This window comes from Zosterops lateralis, assembly GCF_965231275.1.
Source record: "Zosterops lateralis genome assembly, chromosome: 4".
NCBI classification, from domain to species: Eukaryota; Metazoa; Chordata; class Aves; order Passeriformes; family Zosteropidae; genus Zosterops; species Zosterops lateralis.
Genome location: NC_139765.1, coordinates 35,017,050 through 35,044,544, shown reverse-complemented (window position 1 = coordinate 35,044,544; position 27,495 = coordinate 35,017,050). Strand labels below are relative to the sequence as shown.

The following is a 27,495-nucleotide window of genomic DNA, read 5'->3' as shown; positions in this document are numbered from 1 at the left end:
GAAAAAAAATATTACTTATACATTTTAAATAAACACGCTCAGTGTGTCCTTCCTGGGAAACACGGCCTAATTGCTAATGGAGGCCCCAACTAACAGCACAACTGGTCTGCCAAGAACTTTTAACTAATTAGCTAACATTTAAGATTTCAGCTAAACTTAGCTGGTTTAAAAGAAATCCATTCATGGTGGAGTTCAAATTAATTCCATGAGTATCTTAATTGAATGATAATAAGGAGCTAGAGACTGAAAAAGTATCACTGTATTCATGCAGCTGTGTAAATCCTCATTTGAAGAAACAAACAATGAAAAAAATTAAAGACTGACATTTTTGGAATATGTATTTTAACTGCCTTTTTAAAATAAAAAGCCTTTCAGAATTGTTTCACTGTTTATTTTTTTAAATATAAAGTATCAGTGCACTTTTAAAAGTACATCTTTGTAAAACATTCATATTACTGATAAAATTACATTTATAATAACTCTGGCCAAACAATTAGACTTTCAAGAGACATTTAACAAATAAAAATTATAAAATTTCAACATTCCTATTTCCAATTTTTTTTTATGTTGAACTACACTGAAACTGTAAACCCTGATCCTTCTCAGACTTTTATTGCTTTAAATGTATGGGAACATTTCTTAAAATACTTTCTAACTGTAAAATAGTTCCACTCTGATTTCCTAACAATGTTGTTGTTAGACAAGGTAGAAATGCTACCTTCAAGATTACTTGTCATTTCCAAATGTAGTTTTATTTTGGTCTGGTTTTCTCAGTTCGGGGTTTTTTTGGTATTTAACTTTCAGCAAAAATAACACTTAAAAGCCAGGTAAGCAAAGGTACACATGCCTGTATGGACAACATATTGAGAGATAGGATTATAGCTTCTATGTGATTCTTGAATTATAAGGATACACTTCTCAAAATAAGATGTTGAAGAAAGGCCTGGTCTTTTTATTTTCCTTGAATGTCTTAAAATAATACAAACATGAAGCAAAGCCAGTAGCATTAGAGTAACATTATGCTAAATTCTGTTGTGGTACACAGTATAAATAAGCCCTCTATCAGTAGGCAAGTCCCAGGGAAAGCACACAGTTGGCTGAACAGGTATGAACAGCCAGTGCACAGCCAGCCCTCAATCACGCCCTCACAATGTCACACTCACTTTTGAACATGTAATTCAAACCCCAGATCAATGTAATGATAAAAAGCCACAAGTTCACAGTTTTGGAAAGCTATGTTGTAATCCCTATAAGCATTTGGGGAGGGAGTTAAGATGTGTGCAGCGTGGGGCAGGCAATGGCAGGTCTCACCAGGCCCAGAGGAGCCCTGCCTGCCTGGGCAGGGACCCCTCACACAGCACCACGGGGACTCTCCTCACCCCTTTGAGAGAAAACCAACTGGTAACCTTCCCCAGCCTTTCTCCACAGCTGAGGTACTACTGCAGCTCTCTCTTCTCAATCTATGATTCAGAAAAGAAAATGAAGGCTCCAAATTCAGCATTGGAACCGAAACGGACACAATTCAAGTGGGCCAAGAATCCGTTCTCCTGCATGATTTTAAGACCAAAGGAGAGCAAATCAAATGACTTGAAAAACAAAGTCAAACTCACAGGGATGTCTTATTCAGGCACTCTGCAAAATGCCATCCCACACTGTCAGTCACTGCTGTGCCTCAGTGTTCTGCCTCTGAACATTTAAAACTGAACAGAGACTGGCACAATAAAGACAGGCTTCTGTGATGGCATTTAAATCAAATCATGCAAAAACTCAGGCGCTTTTAAGGTTATGCTGCTTTGCAAAATCCAGAAGACTTTCACTCACATTTTCCTCTTTTGAAAAAAGAATGCTGCAACACTTTCTATAAAGGAATGCTCCTTCTACGAGCAGTATCATCAGCTAGTAGCCATGCAAAACACCAAGTTAAATCAGACCAATTAGGGTGATTTGGCATAACTAGACAATTATTTATCCTTAAATACATGAGTGATGGCTTTAAGACAGCTAATATCAACAAGAGACCCGAGGTAATTTTATGATTTCCTCTTGCAGAACACAAACCCCAAGAATTTCTGATAGCTAGAGATCCTTAAAAAAAGAGTAACAAAAAATAGTTGAGAAAATAATGGCCAAAAGGTTTAAAGCAAATAGGAGACATTTATTTTCAATTTTCATCAAGATAATCCAGAATAAAGCATTTATCTCTTTTTATGAACAATTAACCAGTTTGCAAAGACTTTTTTACGTCCTTCAATATGCAATAGCTTTTGCGTATAGCATCAAATGTAGCTTCTGATTCTCTCTCCTGAAGCTCGTATGAGAGGAATCTTGGACTGACACACAGCTTTGCTTCAAAACTGTCAAATACTCCCAAAGCTACCAAAACAGTAAAACAACAAAAAAATCTTCCTATGCAAAAAGCACTATCCCTTCTAAATATTTTATCTATAGAAGAAACATATTTATGATTATGAAGCCAACATTCCATTACATACCAAAGCACCACTGAATTTTGCACATAGCTGGCTGTTCCCAGCCTCCACTGCAGCTTGTATGCCCAAGCACACTGTGTAGAATCCCATCTGTCTTGCTTCTTGGTATGCAGGAGCATAAAAGAAACAGTGTAGGCAACAGGATTTGGTGAGTTTTAGTCCTCTTGTGTTCCAAGAAACCTCTGAAAGAAGCCAGGTCTAGAAATATTTGTATGTAGGTGGCCGGTTAAACTCAATAGTACAAAAAGGAACAGGAGAAGTTCCTGCTTGTAGCATCTGAAAAGCAACTAAGCCTTCATATTTTGCCTTATCCATATAGAAGGAAACGCATTTGAGAGGTGGCAGAGCAACGTTTAGGTGAAAATAAACACTGAATGAAGAAAGTAAAGTAGAAAACACAAAGAAAGTCATATAGGGAAACACATCCTATTTAAAAAGAAAAACAAACCAAAACCCAACCAACCACAAAAAACCTCCCTAACAAACCAGCACCCACGAAAAAACAGAAGTGGAGCCTGGCATTGCCAGGAGGAATACAGCACAAAAATTTCTGCAGGAATGGAAATGAAGCAAAACAAGAAGTGTTTTTAAAGTGCGTATCAAATGTTATTTTCATGATGCACTTCATGAACAAGGGTTCATTTTGAAGTTTGCAGCATATTGTGCAAAAGTCAAGAGCGAGTATGAAAAATGTCTTGTTGCAGCTACAGAGATCATACTGTAACTCCAGCTGACAACACCATGCTTGGAACGTTTTCCCATATCAAGTCTCCAAGCATTTGTGGAGATTTATAGAACCGTCATCAAGGTGAACAATTGGGACTGAGTTACAGTGGCTGAGAAGAAGAGGTAAGAGCAGCATGGAGGCAGAAGAGGGGGAAGAAGGAAGACCATGCTGCTTCCCACTTTCCTCAGCTAACAAGAGGTGATCTCACCAGCAGCTCACCATCCCCCCTAACTTACGCAAAAAGCAGCACTGCTATATTTGGGTATGGTAGCATCAAAAATAATGATTTACCCATAGATTTCTATTTCAGCAGAAGTTATGAGTGTGGACTTAACAGGCTTGCTTTTCTCCAACAGCCACAGGCTCGCACTTCTATCAGAAAAATTTAAACCAAGATCAATTATTTTCCTGTGTTAAACAGATCTTAGCATATACATAACTACTACATCACAGAACTTATCTTATTTGTAATTATATTACATAATAATACAGTAAGCAGAGCTCTCTGTAAAGCAACATTACCATCACAGTGCAGTTTCTAGCATCACTCAGTAGTACTGAACTCTGTCTGACCCCCACTTAGATACCAGCAATCTGCACTTCATAGCAACTGTTTACATGTTCAGTCCGCTTTGAATTTCCTTGAAATCACTCTTCTTCCTGAAGAAAGTCCTACTTTTCATTCAAATTTGATAAGCAGTATCTTGTCTGTAATAGAGAGGTTTCAAATACTTCCTTTTTAATAGTTTTTTTCCCGTCATATCCACTGTTTATAGAAAACTCTCACATTTCTGTGTCTTAGTATCTGAGTTGTACCCAAATAACTCACTTTCATCAATGCACAGCAGCCCTTATGTGTCTAGAGATACCATGGCTACATCTACATGCATTTTAGAAGAATTCAAACATCTTTTATCCTGCCTCAGTCAGGGATAAGACTAGAAAAACACGTGCAGATTAGGATCATTTGCAGTGAAATGACGCAGTTTAGGATAGCCAGCAAAAGACAGGGCTTTAAGACAGGATAAGTAGATCATAAATTGCTTTAGTGTCACTAGAAAGTCTACCATGTTTGCCAGACTAGGGTCAAACTCACAACAGAGAAAACCACTCAAGTAAAAGGTGAAAGAAAATAAAAACTGAGATGCACAGACATGACAATCTATACCACAACCCTGTTTTCTCCTAGAAAACAAACCTCAAAGCCAACTTTGCTGAGAATTTAATTATTTTTATATCAGATAACTCAAAAAATACTATATGCGGTGGTCAATAGTATTAATAATTCCATAGATTCCATAGTCTAAAGAGAATCTATCACCACCCCTGTCACATGGCAATTTTGGATTGATGAGGCCCTCACATGTACACCATACCCACCAAGCCTTTCTGCAATTCAGGACTTTGTTGTATCTATCTAGAGCTGTTCTCCCATGTTCTAGTCCTGCCTAGAAAATAGGAACTTTACTGGTGGCAATGGCCACTTACAAGGTACCAGCCAGGAAGGACCTGAGTGTTGTTTCTTGTGAGTCTATCCAAGCTCCCTGGTTTCCATATCACTCTTCTGTATGTGTTCTCTTCCATGTGTACCACATTCAATTTCAAAACCCAGATGTAAGGCATCTACTCTAAATTGTTTTCAGGATACCAACAAAATCAATGTTTTGTGAGAAACAAGATCTCTCCTCCTTCACTTCTCAAAGCAGGAAGGTTTCTTTAGACATCAGCTCCATTTTCAAATTCTTTTTCAGCCAAAAATTAAGAGCGCTCTGAGCATTACAAAGGGCATCAGTCCCTTGACCTTCCATTAGATTGAATGAACTGCTAAATTCTGTTGAAAGAAAAAAAAAAGAAAAATATCTCTGAACTTTATTTCTATTACATTTACCTTTAAAAGAACAGGAACACTTCCTAAATACTAATACACTAACTAAAAATATTTAAGGTCACAAGGAAAGATGTACACAGTAATCTAATCTGAAAGAAGGCAGCTCTAGAGCACACATTTTGTGCATTCTACAGTAACCACTCTCCTTGACTCCCTACCTGAACAATCATGTATGAAAATCAATTAAGTCCTATAGTTTCCTCTAACTCATCAGCTCATATTTTACTGTGTATTTTTGTCAGTTGGGTTTTATCCACACATCAGATCACAGCTACACAGTAGAAAAGATTAAACTCTACCACATAATGACATGATTTCAAAAAGGGAACTTCACCATCAACCTCAACCTTATTTCATTAGCATTTAATTATTCTTAGGACATATATTTATGCAGCAAAAACATGCTGGAAACAGGACACTGCCACAGTACATCTTCATAAAAGAAAATGCCAACTGATACTACCTCACTCATCTTCTCCCAGTCCGTCCACTATTTTATTTAACAGAATTTAGCTTTTTCCTTGCAGATAACTAATACAAGTTTGGAGAAGGAGGAACTTTTAAGTTGTACAGAGTATCAAATTTTTGTGTCGGGGGAGAGGACGCTAGGGGACACATGTTTTTTTCCCAATCTCTTTTTTGAGGAAGAAGACAGCAAATGGAAATTAATTGAAAGAATCTTCTAAAGCCTGCAGTGACCTTTTCACAGCTCTCAAAACAAACACTGCAGCTTTACCAGTACCAACTTGCAAGAGTCAGTCATTCTTCTAGAAAGGCTGTTTTTCCTTGGCTGGGAATCTATCTTCTTTCCCTGCTTTTATTTTGTCACATAGCTTGTTTTATCCTTCTAAAGTCCTCTTCTCATTTTCTCGAGTGGGTTGTATGATGTTTCATCTTTGCTTGCTTTTCCTTTTCTACACCTCCAGTTAACATTTCCTAGTATTTAAATAAACATTTTGGATCCTGACAAAAACATTCCTTCACCTTGAAGCATCTCTGTAAGACCAAATCCCATAGCAGTTTGCATCATCAGTTTGCATGTGGTTTACCTCAGACCACAAGCTTTACCTTGCCATTCAAAAATCCAAATTTCTGGTTATTCTCCAACGATCCATTTCTGAATGTATCACTGGTAATATCACTTCCTACTCACTTAATTAAAACCATAACTTGGAACTAAGCTGAAGGAGATAGGAACCATCCCTGACATTTTTATTAGTGTGCTTTGCCAAAGTAGTGTTTTGCTCTTTAGGATTAAAATGGGTTACAGCAAAAGAGTAGAGACTAAAAACTCACTAGTAAGTAAGAAACAGCTTCAGATGATCAAGTTATTAAAACTTTGACAGAAAATGGATTAAAAACAACTGCTTTGGAACATACTTGCTGGCACCAACACCCTCAGATATCATGAAGGAACACTGAACAGTAAGAAGTGGTTCAGACTCATGAGTGGGAGATGAAGCATGGGACTCCACCACTGAACAGGCAGCTCTACTCAGCCAGGCTTCTGATCAGAAGTACAAGATATGTCTGAGAAGCAGCTTAGACATTTCTTTTAACCTGCATATCTATGCCAAGTGCTGCTGGCACGCCAGGTCAGTTCACTGATCCAAAAGACAACAAAGCCTCCAAAGCCCCTGAAGGCTATTCTTGTGTCTGTAGTTCCTACATTGTTATGTGATCCTTAGAGGGAAGAGTGGAGGGAAGAATGGAGGGAAGGTGGAGGAGGCAAAAGAAGGGTGGAAGTGAGAATCTGCTTGTTTCTGCCATAGTCTCAAGTTAGATCACCAATCATATTATCAAACTCCACTGAATTCTCTTGGCTAGCTGTTGCCAGATGAGCACTGGTCCTGTACCACAGGCAGGAATCACTACCAGGCAGCACCCACAGCAGTCCCCCCAAGGCAATTAGAGCTGCAAGAAACCACCTATCACTGAACATCTAGATATCCAACTACAGGTTTGCAGGACTGTCTCAGAGTCTTCTGTCTATCAGACAAGGATCACTCATTTAGTCTTAATGGACTGTTACTAAAATAGGGAGATCCTGGGACAATGGTTTGCAAAGGCTTCAGCAAACGAGTTTGGCTGGGTTCACTTTCAGGTGTCTGGAGTCTGGAAGAACAGATGGGCGTCAGCAGCAAGCCTGTGGTTACACACAAGCCTTTTAAAGTCTGCTTTAAATATTAGAGGAAGGAGGAGATATACAACATAGGAAACTTTGGGCAGAAAGGAAAAGTGGGTGAGTTGTGTTTTACAGCAGTAGAGTTGATCAAACTACTATTCTCCTCCTAAATAAACTGACCAAGGAGACTCTGAACTTGAGATGTTTTTCTGTTTCTGACTGTAATCATATGCTTCAACCTTTAAAATCTCTTAACTAAAGAAGGTGTATTTTGAAACTGCACTGTCTTAGGATTTGTATGGGTATCAAACATGCTCGTCAAACATAAAAGCTACCATAAAGAGATAGTCCAAGTATCTAGTTAACAACTCCAGACCTAAGATCTCCAAGGAGAATAAAAGTAGACCAAAGACATGCTACTTTTTACATAATACTTTCCAACTACTTTCATGGACTTTCTCGATCAGATTCCATTTGTATGTATGTATTCGGCATTAGTATTTTTTTAATGTATCCATCCTCCATGGATATCTCATCTCTTGAACCTATGAGGAATTTTAGTATCTACAGCAACATCTGTCAAACTGTTGTAATACTACACAAAGGTATGAAATTCTTCCTTCAGTAGACATCTCTCTCCCCCTTCAGTTTTTGGGATGTTTTTGGAACAAAACTGTAACTGTCGCTGACTTTATGCTAGTTTTGAAAAACACTTTTCTTATACTTTTGGAAGATGCATCTTTCATTGTGGGTAAAATGAAAAAGTATTCCTATTTAAGTATAACTGTATAGTAGCCTCTGAACAGCTGCAAACAAGGTTCAAAATACACCAACTACACATTCACAACTAGGCCTTGTGGCCTACAAAGCCCACAAGAAAATAACTTTTAACACAAACTTTAATTATTGAACAAAATAGAAATTTCTACTACTTCAGATTTATTTTAATCTGGTGGAATACGTAGCAGAGAGAAATAAAAAAGTAAGCATTTTTAAATTACTTCTTAAATGCTACTTTCCATATTTTCCCCTCTCCTATTATTTTTTTTTCCATTTAAAAAAAGTTATTTGCTTATTCCCTGAATAATGATAATATACTGAAATAATACACAAACTTTTCAACTGTAGAAGAGATCTACCAGAAAAACTAATTCATTATACACAAAAAAACAGCTGTACAAAGGTAAATTTAAGGGTTTCACCCATTAAATACCATCTTAAAGAATGCACACAAAATTTCAGCTCAAGTCCTTCTGCATTCAAGTTTCTTTCCACATATTCATTTTACAAAGCATTTCATGTTGACTTCTTAATTCATACTAACACATTAGTGAGAAAAAAAGCTCATTTGGGTAAAGCTTTCTGTGTATGAAAAAAATGGAGAACAGAAAAGAGAACATACTATACAAAATCCACCTGTTACAGCAATGTTGAAGGATTCTGATTCAATACATGTTCATATTACAATTACTTGTAAGGCAATTTACATATTAATAAACCAGATGAATAGCAATCTAAATAAACAATCCTAAAATTAAAGTATTCAAAGGATTTCCAGCAAGCTGAAACACTCCCACATCTACAGATGTCAGAAACAACAGGAGCAATTGCCTTCCATAACAAAAATTTTACTTTTACAACACAACTCCCCCTTCCCAAGTAGCTGACACTTTATTACACACTAAACTATGTTCTTTGCTGTATTTCACTTGAAGTGGCCTTCTACAAGACAAACATTTCTTAAAGTGGAAGATGTATTTTTTTAGAAGAGACAGGAAGCATATTCAAGAGAAGATGGCTATTTCTGTAGGAAAGGTGAAATGGCACAGGAGATACCGCTGGGAGAAGCTGTCACAGGAGTGGTGAACACAGTGGAGGACAACAGGGACAGGGAATATGCCTGCAGTGAAAAGCCCACTGACCAGATGGTACGGAGCAAAATAAACTCCCAACTAGTGGAAGCCATGCCACAAATTCACTCAGCTCACCAGCTATTAGCAGAGGACCAAGGCAAAAAACATTGCTGCAGTGGTAGCTTCCTGAGATATGCAGAGTTTTTTTTTCAGAGAAGCTCCCTACGACCTCCATATTCTGTACTTCTCACAGATCTCCAGCACATGGGTGCTCTCACTCAGGAACATCTGAGTAGCAGCAGAGACTACTTAACAGTAATGTGTACATTACAGCACACATCTATACCTTACAGCAGCCTTCTTGTACCTAACGGGGCCTATAGGAGAGCTAGACAGGAACTTTTAACAAGGGCATGTAGCCACAGGAACAGGGGGAATGGCTTCTAACTGAAAGAAGGAAGATTTTGATTCGATATTAAGAAGAAATTCTTCACTGTGAGTGTCATCTACAAGACAACCAAGGGATCAGACCCACCCAGCATGGTTTTAGGAAAGGCAGGTGCTGCTTGACCAACCTGATCTCCCTTCTATGCACAGACAATCCATCTGGATGAGAGAGGCTGTAAATGTTGTCTACCAGGACTTCAGAAAAGCTTTTGACACACTCTGTCTCAGCACACTCCTAGAGAAACTGGCTCCTCAAGGCCTGGTCAGGTGCATTCTTCCCTGGGTAAAAAACTGTGTGGACAGACGCACACAGAAAATGGTGATGAACAGAGTTACATCCAGCTGGTGGTTTGGTGTTATCCAGGCTCTGTACTGGGGCCAGTCCTGTTTATTATCTTTATGGATGATCTGGACAAGGGGATCTAGGGCACCCTCAGTCACTTTTCAGGTAACACCAAGTTTGGCAGGAGTGTTGATCTGCTGGAGGGCAGGAAGGCTCTGCAGAGGGATCTGGACTGGATGGATGGGCCAAGGCCAGCTGGATGAGGTTCAGAAAGGCCAAGGGCTGGGTCCTACACTGGGGTCACAACAACCCCGTGCAGTGCTACAGGCTGGGGACAGGCTGGAAACTGCCCAAGGGATGGAGTAGCTGGGGATGCTGGTGACAGTGGCTGAACATGAGCCAGCTGTGCCCAGGTGGCCAAGAAGGCCAATGGCATCCTGGCCTGCATCAGCAAGAGTGTGGGCAGCAGGATCAGGGCAGGGAGTGTCCCCTTGTACATGGCACTGGTGAGGCCACACCTTGAGTCCTGTGTCCAGTTCTGGGCCCATGACCACAGGAAAGACACTGAGGTGCTGGAAAATGCCCAGAGAAGGGCAACAAGGCTGGGGAAGGGTCTGGAGCACAAGTCCTGTGAGGAGTGGCTGAGGGAACTGGGACTGTTTAGCCTGGAGAAAAGGAGGCTCAGGAGAGACCTCTCTCCAACTCCCTGAAAGGAGGCTGTAGCCAGGTGAGGTTTGGTCTCTTCTCCCAGGCAATCAGTGACAGGATAAAAGGAAATGGCCTCAAGCTGAGCCAGGGAGGTTCAGGTTGGACATCAGGCAGAATTTTCTCACTGAAGAGGGTAGTTAAGCACTGGAACAGGCTGCCCAGAGAGGCTGTGGAGTCACCATCACTGGAAGCATTCAAGAAACAGCAGGACATGGCAGTGCTGTGGTTTAGTTGTCATGGTGGTGGTGTCCTTCACTCAAAGGTTGGACACAGTGATCTTGGAGTGTTTTCCAATGCAAATGATTCTATGGTGAAACACCAGAACAGGTTGCCCAGAGAAGTCGTAGGTGCCCCATTCCTGGAATTGTTCAAGGCCAAGTTGAACACCCCTCTGAATAATCTGATCTTGTTGTAGATGTCCCTGCTCATTGCAGAGGGGCTGGACTAGATGACTTATGAAAGGTCCATGCCAACTCAAATACGCTGTAAGTCTAAGATTAGAATTAGAACCTCCTAGTTCAGTTGCTTTCTTAAATATAATTTTAGATTTTGAGACATGCAAGCCTAAAATAACCAAAGCATGCTATCTTGTAATATTTTTTAAGGAATTTAAAAATACAAACTGTCAAATTACAAATTGTGAACAAATTCTATATATTAACTAATTTTGCATATTTGGATGATTTAAAAGAGTTGTGCTATTTCAACAAGTAAATTCCAACTAAATATTTGGAAGGAGGGAAGAAAGCATAAGAAAACTTAAGATGGCAGCAGAAGAAGCAGAAACAAAATTGGCAAGCCCCCAATTTGAGAAGCATTACAAAGCTGTCCAACATGCAGTTCCACAGGAGGATGAGAAAGGGAAGCGCAAGTCAGACTCTCCCCAACCTTTTATTAACAAACTTAGAAAACACCAGAACTCATTTGCTGACTGTCTTCTCTCTTGCATAAAAATAGGTGCTAAAAATAAAATATATCAGATTCAGTCACAGGCATGCACAAAACACACATTTCTCATGCTTCCCAGGAATCCAGCCTCACTAAAGCAGATGCTGGATGCAGCACATACTGTGGACTAAACTAAAATAAAATTTCTAATCTCTGGCAGTTTATTGTATCATCCTTTCACCTTCCTCCCAGTTTTGCTTCAGCAGAAAACTTTGTACAATTCATTTTTGTAAATTTTTTGAAGCCAAGATGTTGGAGAAGTAATCTGAAGAAGATCTAAACTCTGTGGGCCTCGTCAGATATAAACAATGCTCCTCTCATGTCAGGTTACCTTTCTCAGCTGTATATGGAAATTTGTTTCAACAGCTTATCTTCAAAACTCCATACACCTTAGAAACACTGCTCTTCCAACAACTTAGATGTCTCACATCCTAAAGGACTATACTTCAATAAACCCATTTCCCTAAAGGCTATCTGTAGAAAATATGCAGAGAGGTTCTGCTCCACTCTGAGAGAATAAGAACCAGATAGATCTCAGATATCCAAGTCAATAGTAAAAAACTGTCCAGCGGACAAGGGACATTGCTCTCTGAACAAGTGCCTATGTTTGGCTGCAATGCCAAATCAAGATCACTTAACTTTTTCCTATTGTGGAATAAAGGCAGGTGTTTTACTTCCACTAAACTGAAGAAAGGCTTATATTATCTCATTTTGCAGGGAAATTCTTGTCATAGCGTAGCCAAGAAGTAAATACTTCCAGTACTCATGCAAGGAGGATTACAGCATGAAACATCTGCATAGCATAGAAATGCAGATTACAAAGTTAGTGGTCGCACAGTGCCCCAGGGATACCAAGGATATAAGAGGCACGTCACTCTGTGAACACCTCAAAAAAAAAAAAAAATCCAGGGAAAATTATATACTAGAGTCCCCAGAATTCTTCACTTCCCTTTAGACTGCAGCAAGTAAAACTCTCAAACTCGCAGAACAAACTCACAATTTTCATTCTTCACCGCTGCAATTAGTACATAATTACATGATAAAATACTACTTTCTGTTTTATCCAAATCTTACATTGGATCAGATGTCACAATGAGTTTGGTAAAATTAATGAATTTTTTGTTTACCCAAAGGGTTTTAAAAAAGACTTTATTATCTGCTTAACTGCAACAACAGTGTGCTGAACAACATATGCCACACATTTGCTCAAAAGAATCATTTTGGGCTCAAACAGACAACCTCTCAATTAATTTGATTTTAGCACACCTTCAGTGATCTTCAACAGACTTCAAAAATAACAAAACCACTCCTGTAATTCAGTGAAAAACCTTTAACTAATACTGAAACAGACATCTAGCTTCTACTGTAGGCTTTTGTTCCACAGCCAAAAGAACCAGTCAATTGTTCTATACTATAGCTGAAAAACAAACGTTTCAAGACTGCAAATACAATTGTAAAACTTATCTCCTACACATAGATTTATCCCAGGATGATGTTTCAGACTACTAAATTAATTTGGAACACTGTCCCTGTGCCTTCCCCCATAAAAACCTTTCTACAGAAAATTAATATGAAAAATAATGTCATAGGCAGTCCTGTCTATGTGTGTATCTACCTAATATGCAATGTAAAAAAACTAGAAAGAGAAAATGCAACACACAAAGTTATAGATGCAGCACACTTCACAATCAACACACAGTATAAAAGCATTCTTCTCACTACACATCCCAGAGGCAACTAAGAACACAATTTATGAATACCATCTGTTTCTGTTGTCTCTCTAGCAATGTATTAGCAAAATATATAGATTTTAAAAATAGAGGAAAAAGTCTTACTCTGCTATATCAAGATATCCACAGGAAGCAGCTGCATGTAGAGGTATCCAGCCTTCATTATCTGGTTGATTAATATTTGCTCCATTTTCCACCAGAAATTTCACCATATCTACGTTATCATCTATACAAGCCTACAAAGAAAGAGAAAGTTAAGAAGTAAGTTCATATCAAAGTTGTTCTACAATTCTGTGCATCTTTAAGCAAAGACTTCAGGAGAAAAGTATTTTCAGTTCTGATGAGGAAGCAGGTTTCTTTGTCAGGGTTTGACAGCAAGACAGGAAGAATTTGAGAGAGAAACAGCAGGTGCTCCAGATTAATAAAACTTTTTAAATAAATGAGTTTAAACAGTTTTTAAAAGCAAAAAAATACTATTTTCTCAGGTAAATGCATTCTGAGAAGCCCTTTACAACTCTCACTGAAATCTTATTCTCCAATACAAAGTGGTTCTTCAGGTCCTCACTTCATCCCAGGCCCAGCTCCGCTACTCGAGTGGAGATTAAAAATGAATAAACCGCTAAACCATGAAGTGGAATTGTGACAAGAGCTAGAGAAACACTTTGAAAACAATACCATAATGTGATTTTACCTGTAATGTAGATGAGACTACAAGAGTATGAAGGGGGTGCTACAAAGTGTTTCAATATCCCCCTACTGTTTTCTACTGCAGTATATTCTATACCACCACAAAATCTCTTAACAGTCTATTAATCACTCTTATTTATAAACTCATTTGAGTATCATTTTGGCAATTGCAAAAATATTATCATCTGCCCACATCTCTTAAACAGCATTGCTCAGCTGCAGACCTACTGCCATTCTCCAGACCTCCATCTTGACTGACTCCTGTTTTGCCTTTCTCCTCTGTGTTCGGGTATTTTTCTCACAGGGTGCTTGGTAAGTTTTCTTGCCAACTTCTATCCTGCTGCCCTTAAAAGGGCAGAGCAACTGAGAGAAAAGTCCCGCTGCATTTCAGGGCAGCAAGAACTCCAAGCAGCTAGACCCCACAAGACTGGTATTAATTTTTTAGCTTAATAAATCAACAATACTACATAGCCACAAGGCTGAAATGAGAACCTCTGCTCTTGAGCTCCTAAATCCTACTAGGGAATTATGCCTCTAATGAAATGCAATTAAGGTATAAATTTTACTTTTCAGAATACTTCTGAAAAAAAACCCCAAATTACATTGTGTTTTACTATGGAAAGAAAACAACTTGGATACCCCTGTTTAAGCAATTGCATGTTCCAAGATGAATCCTGAGGCTCTCCTCCATTCTGCAATGCTGAGGCAACAGCTGCATCATGAGGAGAATGCTGCTGCCCAGTGCAACCAGCCAAACAAAACCAGCCACAAATTATCCTTCTTTAACTCCATTTGCGTTAGTCAGGTACAGCTAGACTGCAACTAGACTGCAATACACTGCTTTCATTATTTGTTTTTCAGTTAAAAACAAAACCCCATTCTTGAATGAAATCCTCCCTACCTTTTCAGGTATTCTTGAAAACTGACTTGAAAACCTCTTAGTCATATCCATCCCTAAAATCACCAGTTCTTTTAATAATATTCCAATAATACTCCAACAACAAAGACTACAAGTTTGTCAAACATATTTGTCTACAATTTCTCCCATTTATCAACAATGTACAATGATTACACATTTACAACAAGCTCTGAAAGAAGAGAACCACCTATTTTTGTAAGACATTTTGTAACCCAATGAAAATTAATCAAATGCAAGACATGATTAATCACTTTAGGAGGAAAACAAATTGAAGAAACTCAGAAGTTTACATTTAACAGAAACATCAACTATATCCAGCCATATATCCAGTTTTTCTGGATATTCAATTTGTCCAACCACCGATAGTCTATGCCTATAAAAATATTCACCAGCTAATTGTAGGGAAAAACAAATTTATATCAGAAACATTTTTCAAATATAGGTAATTTAATATTAAATTCGAATATGCTGCATGCTTGTTTCTCTTAAAATTCCCTAAAATTCATCATCTGTGGAAGGCTATCTTAAAACTGATTAGCACTATTAACAAAAAAAACCCAAAACAAACAAAAAACAAAACAACAACAACAAACAAAACCCACTCAAAAAACAGTAACAAAAAACATCAAACAAAAAACCCCCAACCATCTGGTCATGACACAACCCAACACAGGACAATCCTTGCCTATTTTTCAAGTACACATGAGAAAACCTGGCAAGACATACTCATAAAAATGCTGTTGCTAAGTGAATCAAAAGCTTACATATGCAGCACATTAAAAGACATATGACTAAGTGGCTAAAAATATTTGACCAAATTTGGGCAGTTTATTGTGCCATACATGGCAAGAATCAGGAGAGCTCAAATACACTTATCAGGTATTAGCAGAGATTGCACATTCATAACGACCAAAAATACTGTATTAAAAATTCGCCGTGGTCTCCAAAAAGGTAATACCTATCTTAAGTCTAATAAGAAACAAACTGCAATTGATTCTATTGCTGAAAAACACAAATCTACTGCATCCTATGTCTCCACATCCCCTTTTTCTTCTTAAGAGAACTACAGGCACATGTTGGATAGATCCTATTACTCTCAGCACTTTCCATAAGAAAGGCACTTCTCACTATCAGCAGGTACCTAAAGACAGAAAGCCAAGAAACAAATCTTATAAACAAAATTTTATCTAAATGTTTTTCCCTTTCTACTGCACTGCTCACTTCTAAAAGCAGTATTTATCAAGTGTCAGAAGTGCTTCTGTTGTTAAAGACTGACATCTCAACCACAAAAGGAAAGCTCGTTGGAGCAGCATGATAAACTCTGAACAGACTGCCCTTCTAGACCTCAGCATTATTACAAAGGAAAAAGCAATGCACACCAAGATGTAAATAACTGGCATTCCAGTGATGCTGCAGTAACTCAGAAACATAAATTCTCATTATTAATTCTGTCCCAGAATCTGAATAGAAGACAGAGACAGCTGCAGGTCTTCCTTTTCCACATCTCTTACACCCCTTCCAAGACTCATCTCAGTTCTTTGCACTCATCTGCCCCTATCCCCAGATATCCCCTATCTTCCCTTCATGGCCCACAGTTCCCACCAAGAGCATCAGTTCCCACACAGCGAAACCACAGGTCATCCTAAAGTTCTTTCCAAGTGCTTGCAAAACACATCTGCAGAGCCCAGCCAGCTCCTAGGGCAAGCACAATATGGGACCTCACACACAAGATATCCTTCCATCCCATGAACAGGTTTGTCTCTCTCAACCCCAGCCTCACCAACTGGCAGAACGGCATTTCTGCATGGAACACTCATTACCCTGCCAAATTTGACCTAAGTTACCAATGGGCCTCAAACAGAACAAGAGCTGCCAGTGCAATCATATAAACCTTGCTTCCTTTGAGAACCAATTTAGAAACTAGGCTAATCAGTCATAAAGTCAAAGCAAAGTTGAGAATACAAAGTCTGGTCACGTTTTCTGATAAGAAAAAGGAAGTACATTGAAGTCCAGAAAACAGAACCACTTTCCATTTGTACAACAACCTGAAACTTGGACTGCAAAGACCAGCAAAGATCAGCAGCACCTGGTTCCTACACAGACCACCCCTAAGTAGGTCCAGCTTGTGCTGGAAACAACAGTTTAACCCTTTCCCATAAATACTCAAAAGGGGACAACCAGATACCTGCTAAACATGCTGGACTTCTAACTGCATTTGCTATGACTTTGTATTCCAAGGCAAGTGGCAGGTGATATAGCTGGCTCTTGATACTACCATGTGATAAGAACATAGGGGATGGGGAACTGTAAGCTAGTCAGCAGCCTTTAAGAGATAGAGTTCTAAAAGTAATGTCAGAAGTGCTCGGTTCCTCAGCGAGTAACCACCCAAAGAATTCAGCCGACAGCACTCTTCCCCAAAAGACAGGAAAAACAAACCTGTAATTGTTTTGAAAAAATCAGAAATCTTGTAGAGAAAGAAGCAATCAGCCTGTTAGACCACTGTCCCATACACATGAAGCAGAGCCATACACCTTACATGGGGCTACAATTTTTACTGATTTTCATTAACATTAACATCTAATGAGGTACCACCATCTAAGGTTTAGACATTACATTTCTTTTTAATAAGTTTTGGTAAAATTTATCTCCATTCTCCACAGAGAGATTAAAACCTACCCTTTTTACTGATTAGATTAGTATTTTGACCCATTCCATAAATTATTTTGCATCTATCAGGAAAACAAACATTTATTTCACCTCTGCCATCACATTTTATTTTTTCCGTATTTATTCTTGGTACAGAAAAGAGTCAAAAATACAAACACAGAAGAACAAATTAAAGGGATAAAACAAGTCAAACAGCCATTCTGAAATGCCATGTGAATACCAGAAATAGGAAGAAGACCTCACACAGTGGGTCTGGAGAATAGTTTATCCTCTCTTTTGATTTTTTGAGTGAAGTAACTTCAGTGGGTCCAAGAGGACTTAGCAGAAGATGAACATCTTTGCTGATGTACCTGAGAATCAAATTAAAGCAGCAGAGCTGGTTAAAAGTGGTTCCCATTCTCTTCGCCTTGGGTTGCTTGTTCCCTCTGCCATCACAAACCCACACACCCTTACAGCTACGCTGACACATTGTGCTAAATTGAATCAGAAACGCAATTAGAATTTAAAATCAAATAAAATAAGAAAAAGAAAGAAAAATACTCTTATCTTTATCTGATTGAAGCCAAATTACTTGTTCTGATTATATTAAAATGGGTTTTGTATTCGGAGAAGCAGCATTGTTCTGATACTTATTTTCACGTCCTAATTCCACTATTAGAGAACCAAAATTTAGTTTCACTCTGAATTTTCATCCATTACAAAGCCTGTGTCAAAGCTTCTTGTTTCAAATTGACACTTTTTGAAAGACGTATTTTTAAATTAGCAACCGCTTTGTACTTTTAAATTTACAACACATTTAAGCCTAGTTTCTTGTTTGTAAGTATTTTTTGAAATCATAAAAAATTTTAGGTTGGAAGGGACTCATCTAGCTTCAAATCCCTGTTATGGGCAGGAACATCAGGTTGCTGAGAGCCCCATCCAATCTGGCCTTGTACAGGCTTCCTATAGAAATGCCATTACTCTCTCTGCCTATCTCACTATCCTCCCTCCTTGCAGAGCAGGAGCAACTGAAACTGAGACAGGAACAGAGGCTGAAGAGAATTCAATTCATCAGTTGTCATGAAAAGGTGGAAAAGCATGAGCCCTGTGAAATAATGGCACCACAGAGCAGCTCACAGAGTGAACTCAGCAATTACTGCTCCTACCCAGTCCTTGTGCTGCCCTCCCGGTAAGCACAGCGCCATGAGATAATCCCAACAGTCTGAATGCTGCTCTCACTCTGCAATGATTTTTGCCTTCTTGAGGAAAGGTTTTCTTAGGAGAGAGGACATCACAGTTCACTAATCACATCTTCAATTCATCTTCACTGACGTTGGGAAAAAAAAGAGTAAGTTTACATATTGCAATTCTTAGGGGTTTTTTTTTCTGTCAATAAACCACTAATTTAGAAGTTCTAAAAAGAAATTTGGTCAAAAAACCAAACCAAGTTTAAGCAACAATTTCCACTCTCAATAACTTACATATTTATGCTGCATATTAATTAACAATAAAACATCAACAAGTGAAGTGGCTGTAAGGTGTATGAAATGAAACATGAGCCTTATCTAATTTTCAAGCTACAGAGTTAAAGTAATCTGGGAGTTATAGCCACTAGAACAAAGGAGGAATAGTTTTTGCACCTATATTTGTTACTCAGCCATTAATTCAATGTTTTCATACCAAGTGTAACATCTTAAGGTTCTAATATTCCTAATGACTATGTCCTAAGGATCACAGAATATTCTGGAATACTTTCACGATGAAGGGTAATAAGAATGACCAACAAATGGGGTTATGAAATATTAGTGATTACTACACTTATTTACTATTCAAGCAATCACTATAAAAGCATGTATTTTACATTTGCCAAGTACTCTGTTTAATACACTACATATAGGGAGGAAAGACTGCTGTTGATGTTCATGTTTAAGAAACAGTGGAGTTTTGGTGTTGTAACAAAACTTCAGGCATTAATCTGGTATTACAGATGACAATTGTTGCTCAATTATGAAATTAAGTGTTCATTTAGCCAATCCAAAAGTCACAGCTTCTATTTTTCACTGGGCTGGGGTAATACCAGATACCTTACCTACTGACAAAATCCAGTTTTAGGATTTAATGCTTTACTTTATTAAAGCATGCTTTCTAGTAAAAATGGTATGGTTTATGATGCAAATATCCTTGCTAAACTAGTAATATTACCCTTTTGCTAGACTAGTGTTATTTTGTTTAACTTGCCTGTAAATATTATGTGTATGATACACTTATGTGTAAGAATGGCCTACTATTTAAAATCCTGAAGAACTGGCCCATAAAAAATAGTTAGAATTAATATTACCATATCCAAAAATTCAATCTACCAAAGCATTTCAAGAATATCTCATGGCTTCTGCAAGTTAAAGTAAACTATTCTCCAGAGAAATTTCTTGGAAACACTCCACTTTTAAGCACAGAAAAGGAAAATCGTTTTAGACACCTGCAAAAGCAGGTGAGAAAGACATTTTCTCCTAAGGAAAAAACACTACTTGAGGATGACGCAACGTTTCATGTCCATTCAAGTCTCATCAGGAAGGCATGCAGAGGCTATTGAAACTGAGCAGTCATTAACCATCGCTACTTAATTCAAATCTTGCGGAACTGTCAAACATTGACAAAAACAGAGAAATCATTCCAGAACTCAGCTTCTCTAGCTATTATTTCCACTTCATGTAAACAACTTGTCTAAGTTTTCTGAGATATACATGAGTATATCTCAACAAAAGTTCACTTAAGATTTTCTTTCAGCTCCAAGATAAAACCAGAAACTACATGAAATCAGTAAATGTTTAGCTCAAATATGCAGTAAGAGCATAATGTAATTTCCATCCTACAGTTGTCTTGTTTTCTTTGCTACACTGAATTACTAAGTTAATTACATGCCCTTAAGCTTTGCTAGTTTGTAACTTATAGTTAAATCTGCAAGTTTAATTGTGGATACAATTAATGAAAAATACTAAAATCTATAGCTGTTGAGACTGATACAATCTACATGTTAAAAAACTGATCTCATAGGGATTTCCCACTATTTAAATCCTAATGAATGCTCCATCATAGATCTTAATCAGGACTGCAATAGGATACATATATTTGAGTGGTTTCAGAGTGTTTCAAGCAGAGATAGAATTATTCTTGCCCTACAACCTCCTGCCAAGATAAATAAGGAGAAGAAGAGAATTGGCAGCTTCAATATTATTTACTCTAACCAGAGATGCCAGCCCTAGTGTTACCAATCCCAGTAATGGATCAAGGCTCATTCTGATGGACATTATATGGACAAAACAACTCAGTCTATTACCTGCTTTCCTGTTCTGGCTGAAATAATCCCAGCTGTTCCAGGTTACCTAGTATTACATGCAAATGTGCTTTCAAATAAATATTTGTTTTCACTTTTAGCTTTGTGAAAATCTATTTTAAGGAACACTTGAAATTCCCACACCAGAAGTTCTCTCTTAATTAAAACCACCATACTAAATGGGTAGTATTAAACTTTAATGGTATTCATCTACTGCAGCTCGAAGAAAAAATCTCAAGACAACCTGCCAAAAACATCTGCCTAAACCCCTCAAATAATCCTTGGAAAATGAGATGTCATGGAAAAAAATTATTTTGGAAGAGATCAAACCAAATAGCATTGAAAGACTAAGTTACTGATGCTGATGCAGATCTATTTGCCTGAACGGCCTTTTTTCTCCTGGCTCAACATATTGACAAAGTTGGTGAAGAGACTGGACTCTACAAAGCAATCTCTGTCTAAAGTTCACATAAATGAGGCTTTTTCGTAAACCTCTGATATTAAGTGCCTGAGAAACAACTTCTGCTTTTCCTTCTGATTTCTTTCAGTTTAAAAAGAACACCAGTAATCTTTGTGGAACTTGCTTAAAAATGTATTTCAGGTTTTGTAGGCAGCTTTTTAACCACATGCCAAGTGAAAAGAACATGAGTTTACCAGGCAAAATGGAGAAATGAAGATCTGACTGACACCATGGTATTATAGCTGGTGTGATGTGTAAATTCACAAGCTGTCTTGACCCCTGAAGGCTCAGGCAGGTAAGTATGTATAAATTACATAAGATACATTGTCATTTTAGCTTCATGTTGTTGAAACCTATCAAAAATCAGTAAATTTGGGAGTCACATCCAGAACTGAATTTCAGGCTCATTTGTTTCACAAATGGCTTTCTCTTTTTTCTGGCCTCTGCCTTCCCAGCTTGCTTTCTGAGAAAATTTCAACAGATGAGAGAATCACAGAATGGGTCAGATGGGAAGAGAGCACAGCGGTCATCCAGCCTAAGCCCTCTGCTCAAGCAGGGTCATCCTTGGAGCACATGGCACAGGATTGTGTCCAGAGAGTTCTCCAGTATCTCCAGGAAGGCAGACTCCACAGCCTCTCTGGACAATCTGTCCCGGGGCACGGTAAAGAAGTTCCTCCTCATACACGGGTGGAACTTCCTGTGCATCAGTCTGTGCCCCTTGCCTCCTGCCCTGTTGCCTGGCACCACCAGGAAGAGCCTGGAAGCCTCTGTCGCTCCCTTCAGATACCCAGAGACACTGACCAGGTCCCCTCTCAGGCATCTTTTCTCAAGGCTGAACAGGCCCTGGGGCTGATGCACCACGCTCAGTGGGATAGAGACATACAACCCTCCACATCTACCTCCTGACAAGTATGGAAAAGAAACAAGGTTCAGGAGCAAACAAAACTGGCATCCTGTAAAAATATAGTGCCATTATACAGTTATGCTTTCATTAAGCATTTATTGCTACAACTCTGGCAGATAACGATTACTTTTCATGGTCACACAATATGTAGATATTACATTTGAGAAGGAGAAAGCAATGCCATATAGGACATGCATTTTTGTCCCAGTCAAATTAAAAAGTAGCCAATTGCATTTCAAATAGGGGCTTTTTCCATGAGTAAACATAACCTGCTTTTAGCATATGGGTGACTAATCAAGTTCTTGAGCCAAAGCAGCTTTTCAATTTAAAATACTTAACCTTCTGATATCCCCTAATGCACTTTCTTAACCAAAATAATCTACCAAAACAAAAAGGCATCAATATAAAACTTTGTAGGGGAACCTGTTTACAAAAACAAGTAGGTTTATTTGTTTCTATGGCTTTCTTTTTTTTCCTCTGTTTCTGACCACCAGCTCTATACAGTTGTGAGTTCTTTAGAGTGGAAACTGCAGCGCCCTGGAAGAAGCAAACCTGACCGTATCTATCAGCCCTGCCCTGTGAACTCACAGGCTGTTTGTACTCTGGTCATCGGCTGACGTTTAATCTTCTGCATTAGCAGGATCTCGGGGAAGTTTTCACTGCTTTCTAATTTTAGCTAAGTGAAGTGGCAGAACTGAGTAGAATAAAAATAATAGCACTGAATTTAAGAAAAGCAATGATAACCCTTCACCCTATCAAGGGGAAAAAAATTGCATGCTGATAGAGCATCCTAGAGTGATCAAAACAGACTTTCTGTGTGCTCACTTTCCTACTACAGATTACAGCTGACAATAAAAAGCACCTTTAACAGAAAAAACCAAAATTACAGGTTAAAAAAGGCAGTAAGACACTCATTCCATTAGCACTTGCCATGTGTGATTTTGTCCATAGCATTATACAGTATATTAGCAGTAAAAGCAGATATGGTAAGCTCATAAGGCTGGTGTCAGTCAGGGCTCTTTACTCCCTACGCAGGGGAATCTCCACAAATAAATGACTAATTTGTATAACTCAATTTAACATAGAATAAAAAAGTACATGTGCAGTATGAATAATGCATCAGTTAAATTTATATGCATTTTACATGTAAAAAGTGAATATAATCAAATTGAATGAAAAACTTCATACATGGATGGAACCAAGAATAAAATGAGAAGGAACACTGACGTTTCAAACTACTTAAACATTAATTAGGTAATCTTAAATATGATAAATATATTTGTTTATCAAAAGTGCATTCTGTGCACAAAATCACTTAAACAAAGGTAGGACTACCTATAAACAAGAAAACTAACTGTTTCTCCATTTTCCATTTTTAAAGAAAGAATATCTTGCCCCTGCTACTTTCTGTTCCTAGACTGGGAAAAGAAAAGCTATTCTTCTCTAATGCACATCCCAGAAAATTCTTCAATTTATGATCAAACTTATGATTAATTGAATTGTCTAGATAAATTTGAAATAATTTTTAGCTTTTCAAAAACGCTACTAAGTCTTGAAGCTGACTTAGGTTGCAAACCAGCAAGTTCAGGATGAAAGTAAAGTATTCTGACAGACTTCTAGCAGAAAACCAAGGTTTTTCTAAAAAACCCAAATTAAATAAAGTTTAAGTGAAATTATCCAAAAGTAAATCAGCTAAACTTGTTACAGTAAACATCAAACAGCTGCTTTTTCTCAAAGATGTATTTTTAATACAGATTTTGGCTATTCAGATGGTAATAAGGTGAGAAACCTGCAGCTTTCAGTCCCTGCAACCGTGCAGGTGTCAGACACCACCTTTGCCAGGTGTATCAGCAGTGACACCTCAATGCTCCTCAGGACAGGCCTTGCTCTGAGGCAGGGCAACACAGAAGTGTTGAGAAACCTCCAGAATAATCCTCCCAGCACAGTGTGTTTTACACACAACAGTGATATCTATGCATTTTAACTTAATTTTTCATCAATAAAAAAAGCCCCAGGAAGCAACTCTCCAACTTTCCCTAAATTTTTTCTCCAGTGGCTGTGGAACACACACATATATAGAGATAACTTCATTTTACAATCACTCAATTCATTTCCGCTTTCAGAAATACATCCAGAACAAAACCAGAGGAAACTGGGACCTGCTTTGCTTTCTGTTCTGTGTTAACTTTGAAGGAATTACTCAGGAGAGTGTATAAGGTATGGACAACGCAAAAAAATTCAGTGTCAGGTAATTTCCATATACATTTTCATACTCCACATTGTAGGAACACATCGAGCATGATTTGGAACAACCTGTCCAAAGCCTTTTTTCTCATTTAATCTGCACAAAAAATGTGCCTGTGCTCTCCAAAAGCTAAGGTATTTGCAACAAACAAAGGTCACCAAAACTCAAATTCTCTGCAAGTGTAAGATGACATCAGGATATACCTAAAGCCAAAATTCAAATCAGCCAAGTCACTTAAAGAAACCTTTGGAAGCTAAAAAAAGAGTGTATTCATGGTGTCCCTTTGCTAAACAAGCTTCTAAAATAATTTGCATGCATGCTTCAGAATAGTTAACAAAATTGTTCAAACAAATAAAGAGATAATAAACAATCCAACACACCACAAGCCTCTGTCAGGAATAAAGAACAGAAAGAAGTATTCAAGACCTAACTCCCTCTCTCTCAAAGGCCAGCTATGCAGCTGTTCATCTGCACAGACATAGTTTGCAACTTCTAAAAAAGGCGTTTTTGCCCGAGCGTAACTCAACACCCCTTCAACAGGCTCTCTGCTCCGCGAACTCGCTAAGCAAAGCCTCCCTGGCTGGAGGGAAGACAAAACCTGCGCTCCCGTGCGGGGGCTGCCTTTGCCCCAGCAGCAACCCCAGGCCCACCCCCCACAACTTTTACATTTAAACTTCTAAAAAATCCAAATTTTTCACTAGCACAAGAAAACAGCCGTGAGTTCTTCCTAACAGGGACAGACATCTAGGATTTCTCTCAAGCCATGAAATTAACATCCACTTTAGAACCCTCTCTCTCCCAAAAGAGCACGACAGAAGTACCACCTTTGACATCGGATTCCCTCTGGTCTATATAAACAGGAAATTCTTTGGTACAGTTGTCCCACTAGAAACTCATTATGACAGATTAACAAAGAAACTGCAAGTAATGACAAGTTCCTAAGAAACCACTTACATCCCAATTACATTGAAAATGGTCAGGAAGACAACAGCCAACAAGTAAAATAATCTAAGTTTATTCAGACCCATCCACAACAGTATGTATCACTATATATACACAATACATGGCATTTTAAAAGAGCCAATTTTCAAGTCTTTTTTCTTTTAATCCTCTGAATGGGTATCACATGGATCAGAAGTCATTACTCTAAAAAGCAGTTTTATTAAGAAATTACAGTAGTAAAGAAATATAGCAAAAGTATGGCAGCAATTAAAAATTATTTTTTAACAAATGAAACAGAGACAATCAAGATAAAATCTGAAGTAAAAATGAGTATAAGTAGTATAAAAAAGCAATAGAGTAAAAATTTGGAGAGAAAAGTTACAAACATCAATGAAAAAACAGCTGTCAGGGGCAGGAATACTTAACAATTTTTAGTTATGTTAAGAATAGAAAAAACTACAAATAATATGTAGGGCATATATAAATAAATACATATAAAAATATAGAAAATTGGTCAACAAATACTTCTATTTTGTGTTTTGAAAGAATCAGAAAGTTTTGTCTAGCATAATGAGGCTGATAAACCTTCTAGTCTACTAGTAATAAGGAAGAACATTAAAACCCCATTGATCACTATATTAACTTAGTAGATCTTGGTAATACAAACCACAAGCGTCCTTGGGCAGCTCCCCAAGAACTAATGCAGCTTCAAGTTTGCCAGTGTTTGTCTTCTGAACAGACTGTGAAATACCTAGAAAACAGCAAAGGACTGGGAGCACTGTACCAGTGCTGCAAAGCAGCAGCAGAAATGCCTCAAAGTGCTAGCTTGTCAGCCATACTGGATAAAATAAATCAAAAATTAACAAACAAACAAACAAAAATTAATCCATGTGAAATATTCTAAGAGAAGTGAGGTTCATAAGGCTTATAAGCAGGAAGGCAATACCATGTGAACACAGTTATACTGTCCCAAAAGCTTTGCTCAGCTTTACCAACAGCGCCCCTGGTTTTTTTGCACCATGGAGCCAGACCTGAGCAACAAGGAATGCAGCTGACACTCGCTCCTATGATCTGGGGCAGTAGCAAACAGTTTTGAAATAACATGAGTCCAACGAGGCTTTTTAAGCCTGCAGGCTTGCCAGATGAAAGCTTACTCCTCTTAGAACAACTGCTCGTAGATGCTCATGAAAGTTTACTAGCAGAGACACCTTCAGTGCAGAGCCTGAACAGGCTTCCTAAGGAGAGGACACCTTGAAGGATGTCTCCCCAAACCTCAGGGAAACAGATTTCTCTTTTTTTGGTCATAGTATACCCTCACCACATCAAGTATCAGACTAACTACTGTTTTGGCACACAGTGCATGAAAATCCAGCACGAACTGAGTGTTTTTGAGGAGCAGTTCTCTAGACTGCATCTGCAACCAGTGTTACTGTTGTTCTCCTCATAGCATTAAAAAACAAACCAGATTCTGATACAGAGTCTCTGATACTTACTCTGATACAGAGGTCAAGAATGATGTATGTTGACTTTCTGTCACTATATTAGAAGAATTGGTATACTAAAAATGTTATACTGTTTGTCAGTATATTACAAAAGCAGTTCTTCCTTTAAACTGCTGTTGTGTGCTCCAGTACTAACACCATCTCAAGCCTCATTCTGCTGGCCACACCATTCCTGATCCAGGCCAGGATGCCCTTGGCCCTCTTGGCCACCAGGGCACAGCTGGCTCATGTTCAGCTGCTGTCACCAGAACGCCCAGGTCCCTTTCTGCCTGGGCACTGTCCAGCCACACCATCCCCAGCCTATAACATTGCAGAGGGTTACTGTGGCCAAAATGCAGGACTCAGCACCTGGACTTATTAAACATCATCCTATTGTTCTTTGCCCATCCACTCAACCATTCCAGGTCTCTCTGTAGAGCCCTCCTACCTTCCAATAGATCAGCATACGCTCCCAGCTTTGTGTCGTCTGCAAATTTAATAATCAAAGACTCAGTACCCTCATCCATGTCATCAGTAAAAATATTGAACAGACTTGGCCCCAGCACAGACCCCTGAGGGACACCCCTGGTGACTGGCTGCCAGCTGGATGCAGCACCATTCACCACCACTCTCTGGGCCCAACCATCCAGCCAGCTCTTAACCCAAAGAGTGTTCCTGTCCA

At 38.5% G+C, this 27,495-nt stretch overlaps 1 protein-coding gene across 3 annotated transcripts in view; it reads right to left on the bottom strand.

The window, feature by feature from the left end:
• Positions 1–27,495, bottom strand: part of PPP1R12A (protein phosphatase 1 regulatory subunit 12A) — a gene marked incomplete at its 3' end in the record, with an annotated part of 115,181 nt that overhangs the window by 57,309 nt on the left and 30,377 nt on the right. For all 3 annotated transcript variants that reach the window (XM_083860246.1, XM_083860247.1, XM_083860245.1), the window contains exon 2: positions 13,304–13,434. In XM_083860246.1, the coding sequence (XP_083716372.1) occupies positions 13,304–13,434 (131 nt within the window). The remainder of the gene's footprint in view (positions 1–13,303; positions 13,435–27,495) is intronic.